General features: G+C 39.4%; 1 protein-coding gene across 2 annotated transcripts in view; it reads left to right on the top strand.

The window, feature by feature from the left end:
• LOC124794764 (ras-related protein Rab-8A) overlaps window positions 1-19590 on the top strand; it is a 57010-nt gene extending 37420 nt beyond the window's left edge. Inside the window, exons 4-6 of one of the 2 annotated variants that reach the window (XM_047258383.1) lie at window positions 9212-9352; window positions 12107-12109; window positions 18850-19590. In XM_047258383.1, coding sequence (XP_047114339.1) covers window positions 9212-9352; window positions 12107-12109; window positions 18850-18945 — 240 coding nt within the window. In that variant the 3' untranslated portion in view covers window positions 18946-19590. The remainder of the gene's footprint in view (window positions 1-9211; window positions 9353-12106; window positions 12110-18849) is intronic. The other variant, XM_047258384.1, reaches the window with a different exon arrangement.
• The last annotated feature ends 238 nt before the right edge of the window (window positions 19591-19828 follow it).

Genomic DNA, 19828 nt, shown 5'->3' with positions numbered 1-19828 from the left:
CTACAGAAGGTCACATTCTAACACCTCTTCAATTAATTACCTGGGTACAGAACAATATCTCTGGCATACAATCATTCTATGTTTCGAAAGATGAGGTGAAATCAGTCGAAGAGTTGCTTAAAAGCAGACTAGAACACGTTAAAACCCTTGCAGGCACAAGGAGCCATCATCACTTTTCTCCAGAGGACTCTGACAATGTGCAGATGAGCAGACTGTCCGGTTATAACCATAGGTTCATGCACAACATGTGTCTTCACAGTGTGTTTGACTCTGGATTCAGAAGCAAAAGCAGCAACGTCCAACCAGGTTACTATGTTATTGCTGTTTATGATGACAAATGGTACTTTGGATGTGTGGCAGAGTGCTGTGAAGCAGAAGGTGATGTATTTGTGAACTTCATGGTACCAGCAAGATCATTTCATTGGGCACGTTTGGCAGACAGGTGTTGGATTCCTTTTGAACGTATTCTTATGACAGTTCCAGTTCCTACCACAATGTCAGGAAGACAGTACAATTTGACACTCAGTGTACAGAGTACAGTAGCTAAAGTGTGGGATAATTTCTGTTCGAAGCACAATCGACTGGTTTTTAGAAGTTAAGGTGCAGTAAACATTAATGATGTTGTTGTTGTGGTCTTCAGTCCTGAGACTGGTTTGATGCAGCTCTCCATGCTACTCTATCCTGTGCAAGCTTTTTCATCTCCCAGTACAGAAACCAGATGGCAGTTATAAGAGTTGAGGGACATGAAAGGGAAGCAGTGGTTGGGAAGGGAGTAAGACAGGGTTGTAGCCTCTCCCCGATGTTGTTCAATCTGTATATTGAGCAAGCAGTAAAGGAAACAAAAGAAAAATTCGGAGTAGGTATTAAAATTCATGGAGAAGAAATAAAAACTTTGAGGTTCGCTGATGACATTGTAATTCTGTCAGACAGAGCAAAGGACTTGGAAGAGCAGTTGAATGGAATGGACAGTGTCTTGAAAGGAGGATATAAGATGAACATCAACAAAAGCAAAATGAGGATAATGGAATGTAGTCGAATTAAATCGGGTGATGCTGAGGGAATTAGATTAGGAAATGAGGCACTTAAAGTAGTAAAGGAGTTTTGCTATTTGGGGAGCAAAATAACTGATGATGGTCGAAGTAGAGAGGGTATAAAATGTAGGCTGGCAATGGCAAGGAAAGCGTTTCTGAAGAAGAGAAATTTGTTAACATCCAGTATTGATTTAAGTGTCAGGAAGTCATTTCTGAAAGTATTCGTATGGAGTGTAGCCATGTATGGAAGTGAAACATGGACGATAAATAGTTTGGACATTAATGATAGGTTGTGTTAATCTGTCTGTATGTTGTTGCTTAGTGTTTAAACAGTTGTGGGAGAAGATAAGAAGAGGCAGAACAGTTTGATATGTTTTACAAAATTGTTGTGGCACAATGGCCAAATCATCAAATACATCTGTCAACTTCCATTGTACACAAATGTCTTGCAATAACATGCTGAAATTTTGAGATATGTATCATTATGGTCTACTTATGCAGTGTGTGAAATTTGGCTTGGATACCACATGTCCCTTTTGTGCTACCACACTTCGAAAATCCATGTTTTTCAGGTAATTTTTCAAATTTTTGTATTTTCGTGAGCATGTAACTCAGATTTTGTGACTGATATGGGCATGATGAGTTCTGTGTGTGTTTAGGCCACATTAAGCTTACCACAAAAAAATTTATACCCTTTTGAGTGAATTATATTTGACATAGATGGCTCCTTCAATATGTACCTTTTAACGTATTACATTTTTTAATCACATTTTTGAATTTATTTTCCCTCAGAAATATGTTGTTGGTGTTTTGATTCATGGGTTGTAAAAATTTCACTGGACTGTGTGGAATAGTTCCAAAGTTATTAAGACCTGAAGTTAGGTCTGAAGATAGATTGCCAGATGCGGGTTGCAATTTGCGGGTCACGCCACCTTTTTTCACAAGTCATAATTCTGGAACTTATTGGCAGGGGAAACTAATACTTTGTACATGAGTGTTCCACACATGGTAGAATTAGTATACTGAATTTCAGTCAAATCTGAGACTGAGTTGGAGCCCCTGGTTGAACTGACATGGAATTACCCTAATACAAATTTCCTGAACTGCTGAAGTTTTTTGATGGAAAACATTTGTTATTTCTCATTGTTTTCTACATTTAAAATTTTTTGGTTTAAACTGGTGACATTTTGAAACTTCCTGGCAGATTAAAACTGTGTGCCCGACCGAGACTCGAACTTGGGACCTTTGCCTTTCGCGGGCAAGTGCTCTACCATGTCTTGCTTCGGTAGCTCAGATGGTAGAGCACTTGCCCACAAAAGTCAAAGGTCCCAAGTTCGAGTCTCGGTCGGGCACACAGTTTTAATCTGCCAGGAAGTTTCATATCAGCGCACACTCCGCTGCAGAATGAAAATCTCATTCTGGTGACATTTTGTTAGGATTTTTCTGCTTTGGCCTCCTGTTCAACTCTGTCATCAACATTCTTTTATTATTATTATTATTATTATTATTATTATTATTGCTTACTCAGCTACACTCATTATCTAAAACAATGAATTTTCTAAAACATCAACTTTTTCATTCACACTTTCTAACCCCTCCAACACCGCATTTTTTAACTCTGAAACTTGATTACCAAGTTGCTCTATTTGATCTTTTAATCTGTTCATTTTGCTATGGTTTCCAGTTCTTATTTCTGTTAACTGATCATTAACTGCACTAAATTTGCTATTTTTATGTCTTCATTTCCTCTAATCGTACCAAAATCAACTGCAAAACATCAGTCTTTAATGTTTCATTGCTGATTACGATTTCACTTGGCTCAAACATGTCCTGATTGGATCCTGCAGCTTTTATTTCTACCTCACGTTTACTTTTCTATCTACTCATTTTGTTAACAAGCACAAGAGTCCACAAACATCAACTTCACAAGTAGTTTGTACTTACCTTTTTTATGTCCCTGGTTGTAGTTGTAGAGTCGTCTTCACTTTCATTTGATCCGGTCCATCATTATTGATACTACATCACTATTGGTATAAAAATCCTTTGTTGGGTAGCCTTCAGTTTTTGCTCCATGTAATTTCAAAAATCTATGAAATAAAGCAATTTTTGCAACAGACAACTTCAGTATTAATAAATTAATTGTGGATAATGCCCACACTTGTAATCTCGCCGGAAAGTGCTGAGGCCATTAAAGAGCGTCGGCGAGCTCTACAGCGCTGTGACACCCTTCCCTAGAGCACCTACTAGCATTTAAATGGCTCCGTGCCTGCGTTTGCCAGCTTATAAAAAGACGGAAACAGGAATATTGGGAGAGGTAAGTCTCAAACGTTGGGTGCCATACATAACTTTCCCAGGTCTGGACAATGCTCGGACATTTTTGCGGGTACCAGACCATGACAGGTGTCACTGGCATCAACATAAATGGCGTGTTATCTGCTGGCGCAAACACAATTGCCGAGCACTGTGCTCGAGCCTCCACATCGGGGAATTATCCCCCAGCCTTTCCCACCCTCAAATGGCGGATGGAAAGGAAAGCCCTCTCATTCACTGAACGTCACAGTGAATCCTATAATGTTCCATTTACAGAGTGGGAGCTCCTCAGTGCCCTTGCCCATTGCCCCGACACAGCTCTTGGGCTGGATCGGATCCACAGTCAGATTATCAAACATCTCTCGTCCGACTATAAGAGACATCTCCTTGTCATCTTCAACCAGATCTGGTGCCATTGGTGCCTATTGCAGTGGTGGGAGAGCACAATCATTCCAGTGCTCAAACCCAGCAAATACCCACTTGATATGGATAGCTATCGGCCAATCAGCCTCATCGTTCTTTGTAAGCTGTTAGAATGTATCGTAAGTTGGCATTTGTGTTGTGTCATTGAGTCATGTGGCCTACTGCCTCCATGCTAGGGTGGTTACCGCCAGGGTCGCTCTACCACTGATAATGTAGTTTCCCTTGAGTCTGCAATTGGAACAAACTTTTCCAGGTGCCAACACTTGGTTGCTGTCTTCTTTAATTTATGAAAAGCTTAAGACATGACCTGGCGACATCATATCCTTGCCGTATTATATGAGTGGAGTCTCCGGGGACTGCTCCAGATTTTTATCCAAAATTTCCTATCACTCCGTACTTTGTGTCAAAGTTTCTAGTTCCCCCCCTTCCCCCCCCCCCCCCCCCTCCCTGCCATATCCATTAGAATGGAGTCCCACAGAGCTCCTCTGTATTGAGTGTATCTCTATTTTTAGTGGCCAGTGAAGGTCTAGCAGCAGCTATCGGGCCATCTGTCTTACCTTCTCTGTATGCAGACGATTTCTGCATTTCGAACTACACTCCAGTACTGGTGTTGCTGAGCGGCATCTACAGGGAGCTATCCACAAGGTGCAGTCGTTGGCTCTAGCCCATGGCTTCTGGTTTTCAGCCGTGAAGTTGTGTGTCCTGTACTTGTCTGTGTCATACTGTTCATCCGGAACCAGAACTTTACCTTAATGATGATCCACTCACTGTAGTGGAGACATATCGATTCTTAGGACTGGTTTTTGACACCCGATTAATGTGGCTTGCCATCTTAGTCAGCTGAAGCGAAAGTGCTGGCTGCATCTCAATGCCTTCCACTGCCTGAGCAGCCCCAACAGGGGTATACATAGGTGCAGCTCTACTGAGTCCTTTTCAATCCCGCCTTGACTATGGGAGTCTGGTTTATGGTTCGGTGGCACACTCGGCATTGTGTTTACGTGACCCAATGCACCACTGTGGCGTTCAACTGGCAAGCCTTTAGCATAAGTCCTGTGAGCAGCTTCCTGGTGGAGGCCAGTCCCCCCCCCCCCCCCTGCCTCCCCCCCGCCTCCCATTGAAGGTTAGGCATGCACAACAGATTGACAGTTACGTTGCACACATTCATAGTTTTCCTGATCATCCAAATTACTGTCTCCCTTTCCCACCCATGGTGGTTCATCTCACTTAGGCGGCCCAGATCAGAGCTTAATATTGCGGTTCGTGTCAGTCTCTTCTTTCTGGAGTGCTTGCCTTTACCACCTGTGCTAGAGGTCCATTCATGTACACCTCCATGGTGTCCACTTAGGCTGAAGCTTCGCCTGGACCTTTGTCACAAATTGCTGTGTATAATTCATGTCATATAACCTGCATCTTTTTATTTTATCCCCTCTTGTAAGCCTGAATACAAGCTTCTGCAATATCTTGTGTAAACAAATAAAGGCATACTTGCAAACGCTCCAGATTTCGTATCAAGAAGTATATATCTATTGATGAATGTATCTCTGGTTCTCAGTCTCCATGAACAGTCTTTGCTGTTTTCTATGGTGCCATAAAATTAGTTCATTTAAATAGATATTCTGTTCATTTTTAGTTACATAAGGCCTTTGTCAACAATACACACACACACACACACACACACACACACACACACACACACACACAAAAGTCTGGAGTCTCAGATAACTGAAACCACACTGTGAGCAGCAGCACCAGTGCATGATGGGTGTGGTGACTGGGTGGGGGTATGGAGGAGGCTGGGGTGGGGAGGGGGAGAGAGATCATGGTGGGGGTGGCTGACAGTGAAGTGCTGCCGGTTAGAAGGAGTGCAGGGGAGAGGTGGGGGGGGGGGGGAGGGGAAGTAGTGGAAAGGAGAAAAATAAAAAGAAATTAAGACTGGGTATGATGGTGAAATGATAGCTGTGTAGTGCTGGAATGGGAACAGGGAGGGGGCTGGATGGGCGAGGACAGTGACTACCGAAGGTTGACCAGGAGGGTTACGGGAACCTATAGGATATATTGCAGGGAAAGTTCCCACCTTCACAATTCAGAAAAGCTGCTGTTGGTACAGGTTGTGAAGCAGTCATTGAGATGAGGGATATCATGTTAGACAGCATGTTCGGCAACAGGGTGGTCCACGTGCTTCTTGGCCGCAATTTGTTGGTGGCCATTCATGCGGACAGACAGCTTGTTGGTTGTCGTGCCTACATAGAATGCAGCACAGTGGTTGCAACTTAGTTTGTAAATCACGTGACTGGTTTCACAGGTAGCCCTGCCTTTGATTGGATAGGTGATGTTAGTGACTGGACTGGAGTAACTGGTGGTAGGATGATGTATGGTCCATAGGTCTTGCATCTAGGTCTATTACAGGGGTATGAGCCATGAGGTAAGGGATTGAGAGCAAGGATTGTGTAAGGATGGAAGAGTATATTGTGAAGGTTCGGTGGATGGCGGATTACCACTGTAGGAGGGGTGGGAAGGATAGTGGTTCGGACATTTCGTATTTCAGGGCACAACGAGAGGTAATTGAAACCCTGGTGGGGGAATGTAATTCAGTTGCAAGGATTACCTGGCGGAAGGACTCAGTCAGCTGTCAGATACTTCCACCTACAAACCTTGCCACTGTGACCCCATTCCAGTAGTCCTGCAGGATCTCCAGTCACTACTCAAATCCTTAGGCCCATCCCAGAACCTGTCCCCTGAGTCCATCTCTCTACTTACCCCTACAACTCTCCACACCCCCACCTTCTACATGCTTCTCAAAAGTCCATAAACCCAACCACCCAGGATGCCCCATTGTGGCCGGTTACTGTGTCCCCACTAAGAGAATCTCTGGCCTTGTAGACCAACACCTTCAACCTATTACCGGGAACCTATCCTCCTATATAAAAGATGCCAACAATTTCCTCCATCGACTCTTCACAGTTCTTCTCCCTTCACCACACGGTGTCCTGCTCGTCACTGTTGACGCCACCTCGCTGTGCACTAACATTCCTAATGCCCATGGCCTTACAGTCATTGAACACCACCTTTCCAGACGCCCTGTGGATTCCAAACCAACAACCTCCTTCCTAGTCGCAATGACCAAATATATGCTTGCCCACAATTACTTCTCCTATGAAGGCATTACATACAAACAAATCTGGGCTATGGCTATGGGCACCCGCATGGCACCATCCTGTGCCAACCTATTCATGGGCCATTAGAGGAATCCTTCGTAAAAACCCAGAATCCTAAACTCTTCACCTGGTTCAGATTCATTGATGACATCTTTGCTATCTGGATTGAAGGTGAGTACACCCTATCCACATTCCTCCAGAACTTAACAACTTCTTCCCTATTTGCTTCACCTGGTCCTACTCAACCCAACAAGCCACCTTCCTAAATGTTGACCTCCACCTCAGGGATGGCTACACCAGTACCTCCGTCCCTATCAAACCTATTAACCACCAGCAATACCTCCACTTTGACAGCTGCCACCCATTCCATACAAAGAAGTCCCTTCCGTACAGCCTAGCCACTCGTGGTCGTCGCATCTGCTGTGACTAGCAGTCTCTCTCAAAATATACTGAGGGTCTCACTGAAGCCTTCACTGGCCGTAATTATCCTCCCAACTTTGTACAAAGACAAATCTCCTGTGCCTTATCTTGCCAGTCTCCCCCCCCCCCCCCCCCATGGTCCGGCCACAGAGGAGCATTCCCCTTGTAACTCAGTACCATCTGGGACTGGAGCAACTGAATTACGTTCTCTGCCAGGGTTTCAATTACCTCTCGTCGTGCCCTGAAATGAGAAATGTCCTGCACACTGTCCTTCCCACCCCTGCAGTGGTATATATCCCTCATCTCAATGACTGCTTCACAGTCTGTGCCATATGGATCCTTCCCACCAACACCAGCTTTTCTGAATTGCGCAGGTGGAACTTTCTCTGCAGTACATCCTACGTGCCTGTAACCCTCCTGGTCAACCTACGATAGGCACTGTCCTCACCCATCCAGCCTCCTCCCTGTTCCCATTCCAACACTACACAGTAGTCATGTCACTGCTGCACCCAGTCTTTTAATTTCTTTTTATTTCTCTGTCCTCGTCCTGCTCCCCACCTTCTCTCCTGCCCTCCATCTAAACTGCAGCACTTCACTGTCCGCCACCTCTACCATACTATCCCAGCCCCTCCCCGCCCCAGCCTCCTCCTTACCCCCACCCAGTTGCCATTCCCATCATGCACTGGTGCTGCTGCTCGCAGTGTGGTTTCAGTTGTGTGAGACTGCAGACGTGTGTGTGTGTGTGTGTGTGTGTGTGTGTGTGTGTGTGTGTGTGTGTGTTGCTGACAAAGATCTTAATGGTTGAAAGCTATAATTGTGTAAAGCCTTTTGCTGTGCATATCGTGACTTGGCATCTCCGCTATATTGTGAGTATCAACTTTCCTTCTCTAATATTGTTTCCCTTCTCTAATATTGTTTCCCTTCTCTAATATTGTTTCCCTTCTCTAATATTGTTTCCCTTCTCTAATATTGTTTCCCTTCTCTAATATTGTTTCCCTTCTCTAATATTGTTTCCCTTCTCTAATATTGTTTCCCTTCTCTAATATTGTTTCCCTTCTCTAATATTGTTTCCCTTCTCTAATATTGTTTCCCTTCTCTAATATTGTTTCCCTTCTCTAATATTGTTTCCCTTCTCTAATATTGTTTCCCTTCTCTAATATTGTTTCCCTTCTCTAATATTGTTTCCCTTCTCTAATATTGTTTCCCTTCTCTAATATTGTTTCCCTTCTCTAATATTGTTATATTCCATCTTGGATTTGCCATTGTTTGTTTTAGTTTTTATAGTAAAGTACAGGTGAATCCAATGTGATTTGTTTCTAGCAAATTGAATACCTAAATGTTTTTTGAAACATGTCTCCGGTACTTTCTGATGAAACAGAATAGTATCTATTTAGTAATACAGCAATCAGTGGAATAATAAACTTAAACCCTAATTTAAAATACTGTACTAAATTTTCTAGAAATAATTAGCAATGAACAATACAGCAAGAAAAATATCACGTACTGGGAAACTGTGCTAATTACTGGCTGTAATTGTGTATTGAAGTGTATAGAGTAAGAAGAAAGTAACTGCGGTGTGTTAACTGGGACTAGACATGCACCTCTTACCTGCTGGAGAAAATACATAAACTGCGATGTTGCTCCATAAGGGAGAAGGGACTTTTTCGTAAGAAACCTTCTTTTCAGTACCTAAAACTGAATGTCCTGCACTTGGCCTCAGAAATAACCAAACAAAATACTAAAATCAATTGTAAAATACTTGGTGTGTAAAAATCTTCATTGTTGTCATGTTGCGACTAGTTTTACCTTTAGCTTTTAGTTTTTAAATACTATGTATCAGTCATAATATATTCTTTATTCTTTTATTTGAAGGTAACAAAAGAAAGAGGAGAACAATTAGCTATAGAATATGGAATAAAATTTATGGAAACAAGTGCAAAAGCTTCTATAAGAGTTGAGGAAGCCTTCTTCACACTTGCCAGAGATATAAAGACTAAGATGGAGAAAAAATTGGTTAGTAGACATCTGTCACTACACTGATTACTGTCATTTTACATATTCAGATGTTTGTTTACTTAAGTTGTAGTACGAAGAACTAGTATTTTTGTGTTTCTTAGAGGTCTGTGCTGGGATCTGCTATAGTGTGATGCTTGCTCAACTAAGACTGCTCAGTGATTAGTTGATAGTGCTCTTGTATTATTCGTTAATGAATAATATGCAAGTTTAATAATCCTAAGATACATTTTAATGTAAATGAATAGATAAGCAACACACACACACACACACACACACACACACACACACACACACACCTTACAGTTTGCAAGGTTTCTGAGCTAGTGGCTCCTTCTGGCAGGAGGTTTGAAGAGGAAGAAAGAGGGGTGAAGTAAAAGGACTGGTGAGTTTTAGAAAAAGGGGTAGAGTTTGGAAAAAGTCACCCAGAAGCCCAGGTCAGAGGAGACTTACTGGATGGGATGAAGAGAAAAGATTCCTAAACTTCCTCAACAGTAATGTTCCCTTCCTGTTCCTCTGCATCTCCCTAAACAGCCACACCATCATCTACTACTTCTCTCCTACAGACTGTACTTGGCCAACCTCCTTATCATAAAGCCTTCACAACTGCCTCTCAGACAAATAGCAACTCATAATCATGAGAACCAGTCACAGGAATACTGTGTTGTCAACCTCTCTTCTAAAGCTCTCTCCCCTTCTGAAAAATCTGTGTTGCCTAAGTCTCACTTCGGGCCCTAAACCTGCATTTAATCATGCTGCTTCGGTGAAAGATCTACTTTCCTTCACACTTAATGTCAAGTGGAGTATCACTTTGCAGCCCTGTCCCAAAACCATTCCAACAGCAAACCTGTCATTGAACCTTGCATCAAAGTTCTCGAGTCTTTCCTTCTTATCCTGCCTGGTAAGTCTCATCTGACCTGGTGTTCTGGGTGACTGTCCAGAACTCTACTGCTCTTTCTTCCCCTGCAACCCTTTTGCCAGACAGGCTCCTAAAGCTAGCAAACTGTAATAACGTTTATAAGTGTGTTCTTCTACTGCCACTTGGTGAGTAGATTTTATCCAATCAGTTAAATTATATTTTCAAAAATTATTTTCATTGATACAAGATAAATTTTAAAATTACAAGAAAACATTGATGACCAGTACTTACCATCCGGGGGCGAAAGCTCCGACGCTACCGATATATACGCAAAAGTGAATGGGTTTGGGGTGGGGTGGGGGCAGGGTGTTCACTGCACAGATATAGGCAACAAGATATCTCAGAGCTTGGAAGTCTGCACATTTTTATCACAGTGATGCAAAATGACACTTAAAATTTTGAAAAAAAAAAATATTAAAGCTTTCTTTTCATCCTGTCTGTGTGAAATTTGGTGCTAATATATTCATTGGAATGTAAACAAAATTACCTAATACTTGTAAGTAAACTTGCGAATCCAGGAAAAAGTTTAAAATTTTAGCTCCATTTTATAAAAAGAAATGTCTGTATTTACTTTCATATTGCCTAAAATGGAAACCAAAAATATTTTTTTTTTACAAATATTCTGCAAAACATGTGCTGTTGCATGAGGAAAAGAAAATTAGTGGAAGTTTCGTTCCTTTATGGTATCTTTTGCTGCTGTATTGGAGATTTTAGGCTATTTTTTAATTCGTTCTTACAAGGTCAGTTCCTGTTAAAGCAGCATTTGCAAAATTTTTTAAATGCTTTCTTATTTACACTGTTTGGCCTTACTTGCATCAATGTAGTCTGTTTCGTATAAAGTGTTTTCCTAGTTTCCTGTTGGCCTAGTACTTCATTCTCCCATGTTGACAAGTCAAATGGCATTTTTAAAATGAAATATTTATTTAAAAACCACAGTACCAGCATTGAACAACGAACACCACTAATTATTCCAACTGAAGCTCAAAGAAGCTATAAAAACAATGAAAATACTGATACTTTGACACACTCACAATCTTTTATGTATAATGTAGGAACTATATAAAAAGTCCCACCATCTTATGTAACTTCGTAAACAGCGAAAGTTTTGTCAGAATCTTTGGTTGTCCATCAGTTGATGTGTAATTTGTTGTAACCTTCTCTTTAATGAATTGACAAATGTAGCAATACCTTCTCTCTGTCTGTTTCATCATTCATAAAAATCCTGATCATTAGTAAATTTAATAGCACTTTGCTTATCTGTTTGCAAAATAGGAACTGAGGACTCAGCAGCTCTAATTTCTTTCAGAAGTCAGTCAGACCACAAAAGTGATTTGCAAGTTTCACTTGCAGTCGCAAATTCCACCTCCATTGAAGAAAGAGAAACACAATGCTGCAATTTACTTTTCCTCACAATTGGCGCTTCATGGATCTTGAGTGGGATACCACTTGTTCATCTTGTAGTTATGTCCCCACAGTGATCATCGCTATAAGCTTCAATGTTACTATTTTTATTCTTCTCAATCTTAGCCATCAGAAATTGTTGATTACGTACCTGAATATTGACTTGATCACTACAAAATGTGCCTTTGTTGGCGAGTCTTGAAATCTCTGTGCAACGTGAACAGCATTTGATAAATCTCCCCTAAGGGGCTCAGCATTTGTTTGCCGACTATGGACTTGGCGACCCCGGGGTTCCTGAGCTGCGGACTGGTAAGTGCACCAGTCCTCTGTCACCGTGAGATCTGGTCGTACTTCAGCAACCACCATGTGGTGCAGCAGTGGAATGTTGTGTTTCAGAGAACGGGGATCTTGCCTTCACCGCCTGGACTGCAAAGAAGGTACACACCTCTATAATAATAATAAAAAAAAAAAAAAAACTCAACCTCGAGGTGTGCTATGTGCTGAGGTGGTGAATGGCTGTTGAGGTAAAACTGTCTTTAGTGGGCAACCTCTGGGGCACCTGCCGACCTTCAGCTGTAGAAGGCTTTCTCAGGCATGCAGGGCTCTGCCTGGGTTGACAGTTGTTTCCCTAGCATCTTGTGGGATCCCTATGGAACTGTCTCATGAAACTACTACTCCTGACGGGACGGTGTACTGTCAGGCAGCACCTATACCCACTCCTCAGAGTGCTCTGTTGCAGAGTCCTCCTGAAAAGAAGTCTCAGAATAATGGTAACATCAGTGTGCCGTAACACTTTCATTGTAATAAAGTGAAATGGGGGAAGCTTTGAGGAGATATCCCCTTTCTATATTAACAACGCATTGGAAGGTATTGCTGGGTCTCTGAAAAGTGTCAAACACCTTCGTAATGGAACACTTTTAGTTTAAACTGCTAATTTCAATCAAATATCTAAGCGCCTCGAATGTAAGGCCTTAGGTGACCACCCAGTTGAGGCTGAGTTGTGTAACACTTTTTTGGTTGGTGGTAGTGGGACAGGGATCCTAGTTTTAAAGTGTTTTGATGAATAGTATGCAAAAGTTCCTCATGTATGAAGTGTAATATAGTTTAGAGCTGACTTGTAGGAGAAGCCTACCCTTTAATCTGCCACCCGTTGTCCTTAAAAGGGGTGCTCCTCATTCTGGGTTCTGAGCGAACTTTGTGTTTTTCCAACATTCCCCAGTGATCCTTCTTTCCTCCCTGAGCAAAGAACTAACAGTTCCAAAAGAGAGAAGTTTTTTGTACTTGTTAATGTGGGTGTATCTGCAGCAATTCAGATTTTGCATCCTGAAGGCAAGTGCTGGCCACACACACACTCCGTGTAATTTATTTTATATATATATTTACTGAAATCCTTAATGTGTAGTATATTACACTTCAGAAGTTCATGAAGATCTCCATTTTTTGATTTTCATTATAAAAAGTCAAATAACTAGATCATAGGACATGATGTTGTATTGTTGGGTGAAATTGTAAGGTGTCAGCTATGGCCACTGTTTCACACTTTCAACAGTATGCAGTAGTAAAGTTGTAGAACATATTTTTCATATACATAAATTATCACAATATGTTTATGCACAGGGTACTCTCATTTTGAAAAAGCCCAACAGTGAATTTGTTTTGGCTGCATATGTGATGAGATAGTGAAATGTACTGGGTAGTGTGTAAAATAACTAATGCAATTCCACAGACTATCTTAGTGCTAAACATGTTTGACATAGTTACACAACATTAGATAATGATTCTGAAAATTATTACAAAAGAAATGTGTGGATTTGTTCAAATTGTCTAGCATTAATGTAAAACTAAGATTTTCATAATTATGCATTATAGAAAAAAACATTTTGAATTGTTCGGGGAAACTAATGCTTATTTTTCTTTCCATTCCTTCTATTATGCAACTGGTGATGGCAGAAGGTAATACTGGTTTCTTTTCTGCTGCATGATGATTAATATTCGTGCAATGCTTTGGAAACATTTCCCTAACATTTTGCAGTGATTTTTGGGTGCCATACCCAATTCACTGTGTTCTTGTATTGTCAGCATTTAACACTGTACAGAAGCTTCTGTGATGAACTTTGTATCAAATTTTGTGTATAAGTAAATATTTCCTCCATAATTTTTCAAGTGCCGACAAGGATTTTAATTTGTTCATAGAGTTTATATATTTGTTACTGTTATCTAAAGTAGGCCCATTTTGAGGTAATATAAGTACTCTATTACATTATCACAGTGTGAAAGAAATTAAAATGGAGCTTAACATATAATCAATTGGTTTTCACTGTAATCACATGTGAAACAGCTGATTGGTGTCTTGATTAAGAGCATTTAGGAAGGAGAAATTTTTGTTTAGATGCAACAATATGAAGTGACAGGTCTCTGCTCAACACTGAGAGATGGTGTTGAGTGTCAGGCATCCTGAAAAAGCCTAGCAGATACTGTTGTCTTTTTCAACGTACCTTTCTACCATTCATTGCCTCTTGCATGTCGTTAGTGGCAGTCTATCCTTTTCACATTACTGTTATTCTATCCCACATTTTCCATTGCTTTATTTAGGTTCTTTCTTTCTTTCTTTATAGAATGAGCATGATGGAAGAACAGTTCAGGAATACTTCTTTCAATATCATCAATGTTTTGGTTAATGTATTGTTTCCCTCAATCTTGCAGCATGATTTATGTATAGGACTTGTTAAGTTGCTGGCAACAGCTGTTTGAAATCAGAGAAATTACCTCCACATAAAATCATGTAGTTGTATAAATGGAAAAAAAACCTGCCTGCAGACGAATACTTCTTTTCTGTCTAATGCTCAGTGTAGCCACGGACATAATCCTTTTTCTTTCTTTCATAAGAGCATCGCACAACTTTCTAGCAACTACTGGGAGTGTGAAAGTCAGGATCTTCTCACAACAAACAATTCTGCAATGTGTTTTCACTTCGTAAAATATTTTTGATAACTTTCCACCTGCTTTGAAGGAAATGAATTATCCTGTATGGCAGCTGACACTATAAAATAACTAGCATTTGCAAAACCATTAAGTACAGGCTGTTGAGTCAGTGTTTCATACAGACTATGTAAAATAATAATTCCTTCATCTCAAGGAGTTGTTATCTCTGCACCAGCTATTCTGTAGTGTGATTTCATGCAACGAAGTATGCTCAGGTCCAGAGGTGCAGATGACTAGACCAGTTTGTAGCACAATTGTGAGAAATGAGCACATTTTTGGATGTGGAGGGCATCTGCAAGTAGTGATAACCCTTTCTTCCTCTTATCTGTAATTAGCATTTGCAGTCACACAGGTGTTGGTATTAAGATCATAGGTGTAAAGTGCGTTTTTATGTTCTTATAACACGTCATTTTAAACTCCTCCAATCCATCAATAAAGCTTTCAATTTTATTTGCTCTTTTTGCCATTACCACATATTTCCTCTTACCTAGAGTGTTTATGAATAAAGTATATTGTAAACCTAATTTAGAGTGGAAGTAGAAAGATTCCTTGTGTTTGCAGTGGGAAGTATTAATCCCCAATATTTTGCAGCATTTCTGTCCACTCAGATTTGAGTTTCAGAAATGAAGCAGCCAGGCTTCCAGTAAGCTTGGTTTGACTCCGTCTTCAGGATGATTTCTCAAGCCCCCCTTCCTTGCCATACATTCTCATTCATAGGATTATTTGTTCTTCTCAATCTATGGAACACCATTAAGAGAATAGTTGTTCTTTTTTGTGATTAAATACAAGTGTTAATATCAGAAAATTCTTGATCAAGGAAATAGTAGTTAACAAGGTCAGCATCATGGGAGAAGTAAATGTTGTTAACCAGTTTGCCTCGAAATGTGGGGATGCTGCAGATATTTCTGCGCCAAGGGAAGTCCATTTTGTTTCTTGCAGAAAGTGTTAAGACAGTCTGGTTAAATATCAATAAAATTTTCCTTTTTATGTTACAGCAACTTAAACTGTAAATTTTTCCTTAAACCACATGATGAGCTGTTACAAAAAGCTAGGATCTATGTTTAACTGAAATATAAAAGTTATTTTGTTTCAGGGGTTGGAAATGTGTGTTGACTAAATGGCTTAAAAAAGTTTAATTGTTCTATGAATGTAAAATTTTGTTCTTCAGTTTTTTAACACACAATTTTCAATAACTTATAGAAAGTTATCTAAATATTTGGCATTGTATTAAATGCTATTCTGTGTGTGAATTTTTTTATAGAACAGGCAGATAGAAAACTACTTCAGCAGTGGATAAATATGCAAACACTCTTCAGTGAGGACATACATAATCTGTGTTTTCCATATATTTTAGTTAACCTGTTAGCAGGAATTCAACTGGAAGGAAGGAAGGAAGGAAGGAGAGGGGGGGGGGGGGGGGGGACACTAGACTGAGGTGCTGATACAGTTGTGCATGTGCATGTGGATATTACTGGAACAGCTACAGGCTTGTTTCGTTGTGATAAGTCTGAGAATCACAGTACTGCAGTTTGTAAATTGAAATGTGTGATGTAAAATACATTAGTATTTATAAAATTACTTTGTAGGTTGTGTTATTGTTACGTTCTAGTTGGACAGAGGGTTTTTCAGATGCACAATGTTCAAAAGTTTCTTCAGCAGAAAATGACGATAAAATATCCAATTGTGTTTATGAATATCTCTCTCTCTCTCTCTCTCTCTCTCTCTCTCTCTCTCTCTCTCTCTCTCTCTCTCTCTCTCTCTCTCTCTGTGTGTGTGTGTGTGTGTGTGTGTGTGTGTGTGTGTGTGTGTGTGTGTGTGTGTGTGTGTGTGCACGCGTGCACGTGCGATAAAATCTTAGAGGGAGATCAGTCGAGCGGTGATGGTGTCATATTCTTGCCACTGTGTGGCTGATCAGCTAAGCATATTTTATCATAGGAATACACTGAGGAAGCTTTCAATCATGTATCAGTGTGGATGTTAAAGCTGAATGGTGTTCTTATTGGAAGCCTGAGTGTCCTTGCCTTTACCTGGCTTAAGAAATCTTTCAATAAAATGGCAAATATTCTAAAAATAATACTTTCATTTGCAGTTAAAGGAATTCACCTTTCTGCTTTGTGCCTGCTTGATAATTGCTTTCATATCATATTCAAGCATTTATTGTAATCTGATTGACAGCCTTGCTTCAACATAAATAATACTACCTTATTTTTCATGTAGGTTATATTCCATGAAAGTGAAGAATCTGAGTAGTAATGTGAACAATAGATTGAATGAAATGAAATGAAGAGAGGATTTGTGGAAGCAAACAACATATTCTTGTGGGGCTTTTTTGTTTTTTTTTTTTGTTTTTTCCCCTAAATTGAAGTATAGTGGAAATCTGACTTTGTTAAACAGAGGTAGAGAATAAATTGGAATTTTGCGCATTAAAAGCGAGTACTGTAAATTTCCAGAATGTAAAATGTTATACTTTGCTGTTAATGCTAAACTTGAAGTGTTTAGTGCTGGCCTCATTTGCAGTGCACATGTTCATTGTCATTTTTATGAATCCATCACTGCCCTTACACACCTCGAATAGAAAAGTGAACTGTTCCTTTTCCAAAACATACCCACTTTGACATTGCATATACACAACATGGCAGCAACCCCAATGTTATCAAGACACATACGTCACTTTCTGGGTGACATACTAAAGCAGAATGGTCAAAATTATAGTTATCTTGATGAAGAGCAGATATAATTCACATTCGTTTCCTGTGCAATGGACAGGGAGTAAAAGTAGAAAATTAACAGAACATGTTGGCAGCCAGAATTGTTCTAATTCTACCTGGAAACAGGAAAATTGTTGATAACAAAGTTAAAAATCTCTAATGTCATTTAATAGAGTTTGAATAATTCATGATATCTTTATCATATGAACTGTTACTGATGGAATTCCTTTACATTATTTCATAATTTTCCTCCATTTATGTTTTTCTCTCTCCTTTCATTGGCCCTTTCTCTGTAGTTTTGTGAAAACCTCTTTCACTGCAAGTAGTAGATATGTTGGGCAGATTATAAGATACCAGCTAAATCAATTAACACTTCTTGAAGTGCCTCTTCTGGTTCTACGGATTTACACGGACCAGTTAGAGGTGGAATAGCCTCAAAGTATTTGGGTATTCTTTCTCTATTGGTACTCATAAAATTTAAATAGTGTTCTATTTTTTCTAACTGTGTAATATTTTTAGTATACAAATGTATTATGGTGCCTTCAGTTCAGTTTTAATCTTCAGTTAGTTAGGACATTTTGCTTAGTGTCCCTTATTATAACTGCCATTCTTCATGCCACAACTTATTTAGTTGTTTATCAGATTCTACCATGCGGGTTTTCTTTTAGAAGTTACTAATGTGTAATACCTGCAGTTTTAGTGGGTAGATTCATATATGAGTGTAATTACTTAATTTCATTATTTTCTATAGATTTTCTGCATCCTCTTAAACTACAGTTATAGGATGACAATTAAAAATGCCTGTGTGTTAAAGCAGTATTAAACTTTGAAGTTATTTTAACTTCAGGTTCTAAATTTTACAATGTAAAGGTTCTCACATAGTTTAACTATCTTTGGTTTACTGTTTAACATTTTTTTCCTTGAAACTTACCATCTAAGAAGCATTTCATCTTATAATGCCTTTGTAAGAGTTTATTTTATTTATTAATTTTTTTAAATTGCTGTGTTCTAAGTTTTATTTTGGAAAGCAGTGATTAGTGTAATGTAACATTTCATATGTTACTGTATGTAGCCTCATATGCTGTACTTGCAAAAATATTTTAAAATTGTTTGATAAAACTAATTTGATAAATTTTTCATAATTATTGAGTTACCAGATACTGTTATAGCACAGAAGGTAGTATAAATACTGGATTCCAGAAAGTCATCCATATCTTTTGATTGTTTGAAAATGAAAATAGGGTTCTATGTTATACAAATATTTTACTTAATGTTTTTATTGCTACCATAGACACTTTGTGGTACAAGTTTGGTTTGGAATTTCACCGTAGTTTAATCCAAATTGTTACCTCATTGGTTTGTTGCTAATTAGCATGGCCATGGAACATGTTTTGTACTAATCAATGTTTTTTCTGTGAAGGTTCCAGAGCATTGTGTAACTGAAGGATAAGTGTTTTCAGTATTTACAGATAATGTTTACTTTATAGGAGGCCAGCAACCCACCAAAGGGAGGTCATCAGCTCAAGGCATCCGAACCCATGAGGAAGCCAACCAGTTGGTTGTCTAGATGTTCCTTACTCTGACAGCTGTCCAGTGCTGTTTCCATTTGGCCTCAGACTAATGTTTCAGCAGACAGTTATTTCACTGTATGTTGTGAAAAATTCTTCTGTGGGAAGTACACAATGCATAAAGTGATTTTGTAACTGCTCTGACCAAATTGTGGCTGTATATTTATTTTGAGAAAGGATTTATGCCATTTTTATAAGGTAATTCGGTCACACGTTTGAATTGTACTCGAAGAATTGTGTACAGTTCTGTGGATTGAAGTAAGACTTGCTAAGCAAGTTTGTTTTTTTATTCCCTACTTCCACCAGGGATGATGATCAAAACTGTACAGAGATGTTTTAACAGCAAGGATTTTTTTATACAGTACTCATGATTTGTTCATATAGTTATATAATTATGTTAAAGCAGTGGTGGCAGGAAAATACTCATTTTTGCTGTCATTTGCTTATGTTCCGGTGGCCGAGTAATGGGGGATGGTGTTAGCCATGACATATGATTGCCTTAGATATAGGAAATCATTGCTTGTTTACTATTTTATACATTTATTTCTGAAAATTAGAATTGATTTGTTTATAAATTATGAAAATGTTGTCTTGGTTCTTAATCTTAATTGCAAGATATTAAAGTGAGTATATTTTACTTACGAAAAAGTTACTCTTTAACTGCAGTCGTCATTGTTTGTGTATTTATTCTCCCTTTCCTCTTTGGAGTCACTGCTGGACCACCAGCAACCCAAAATTTTGATATATATCTCACTGTGTGTGTGTGTGTGTGTGTGTGTGTGTGTGTGTGTGTGTGTGGGGTTAGACATGTTACTGTAAGCACTTCCTGTGCTACTTTGTTTGCCAATTATTGCCCTGATTTTTAATTAGTTGAAAAATAAAAGTATTATTTGTGCTA

Source organism: Schistocerca piceifrons, chromosome 4, assembly GCF_021461385.2.
Source record: "Schistocerca piceifrons isolate TAMUIC-IGC-003096 chromosome 4, iqSchPice1.1, whole genome shotgun sequence".
NCBI lineage: Eukaryota > Metazoa > Arthropoda > Insecta > Orthoptera > Acrididae > Schistocerca > Schistocerca piceifrons.
This window is presented reverse-complemented; position numbering and strand designations above follow the sequence as displayed.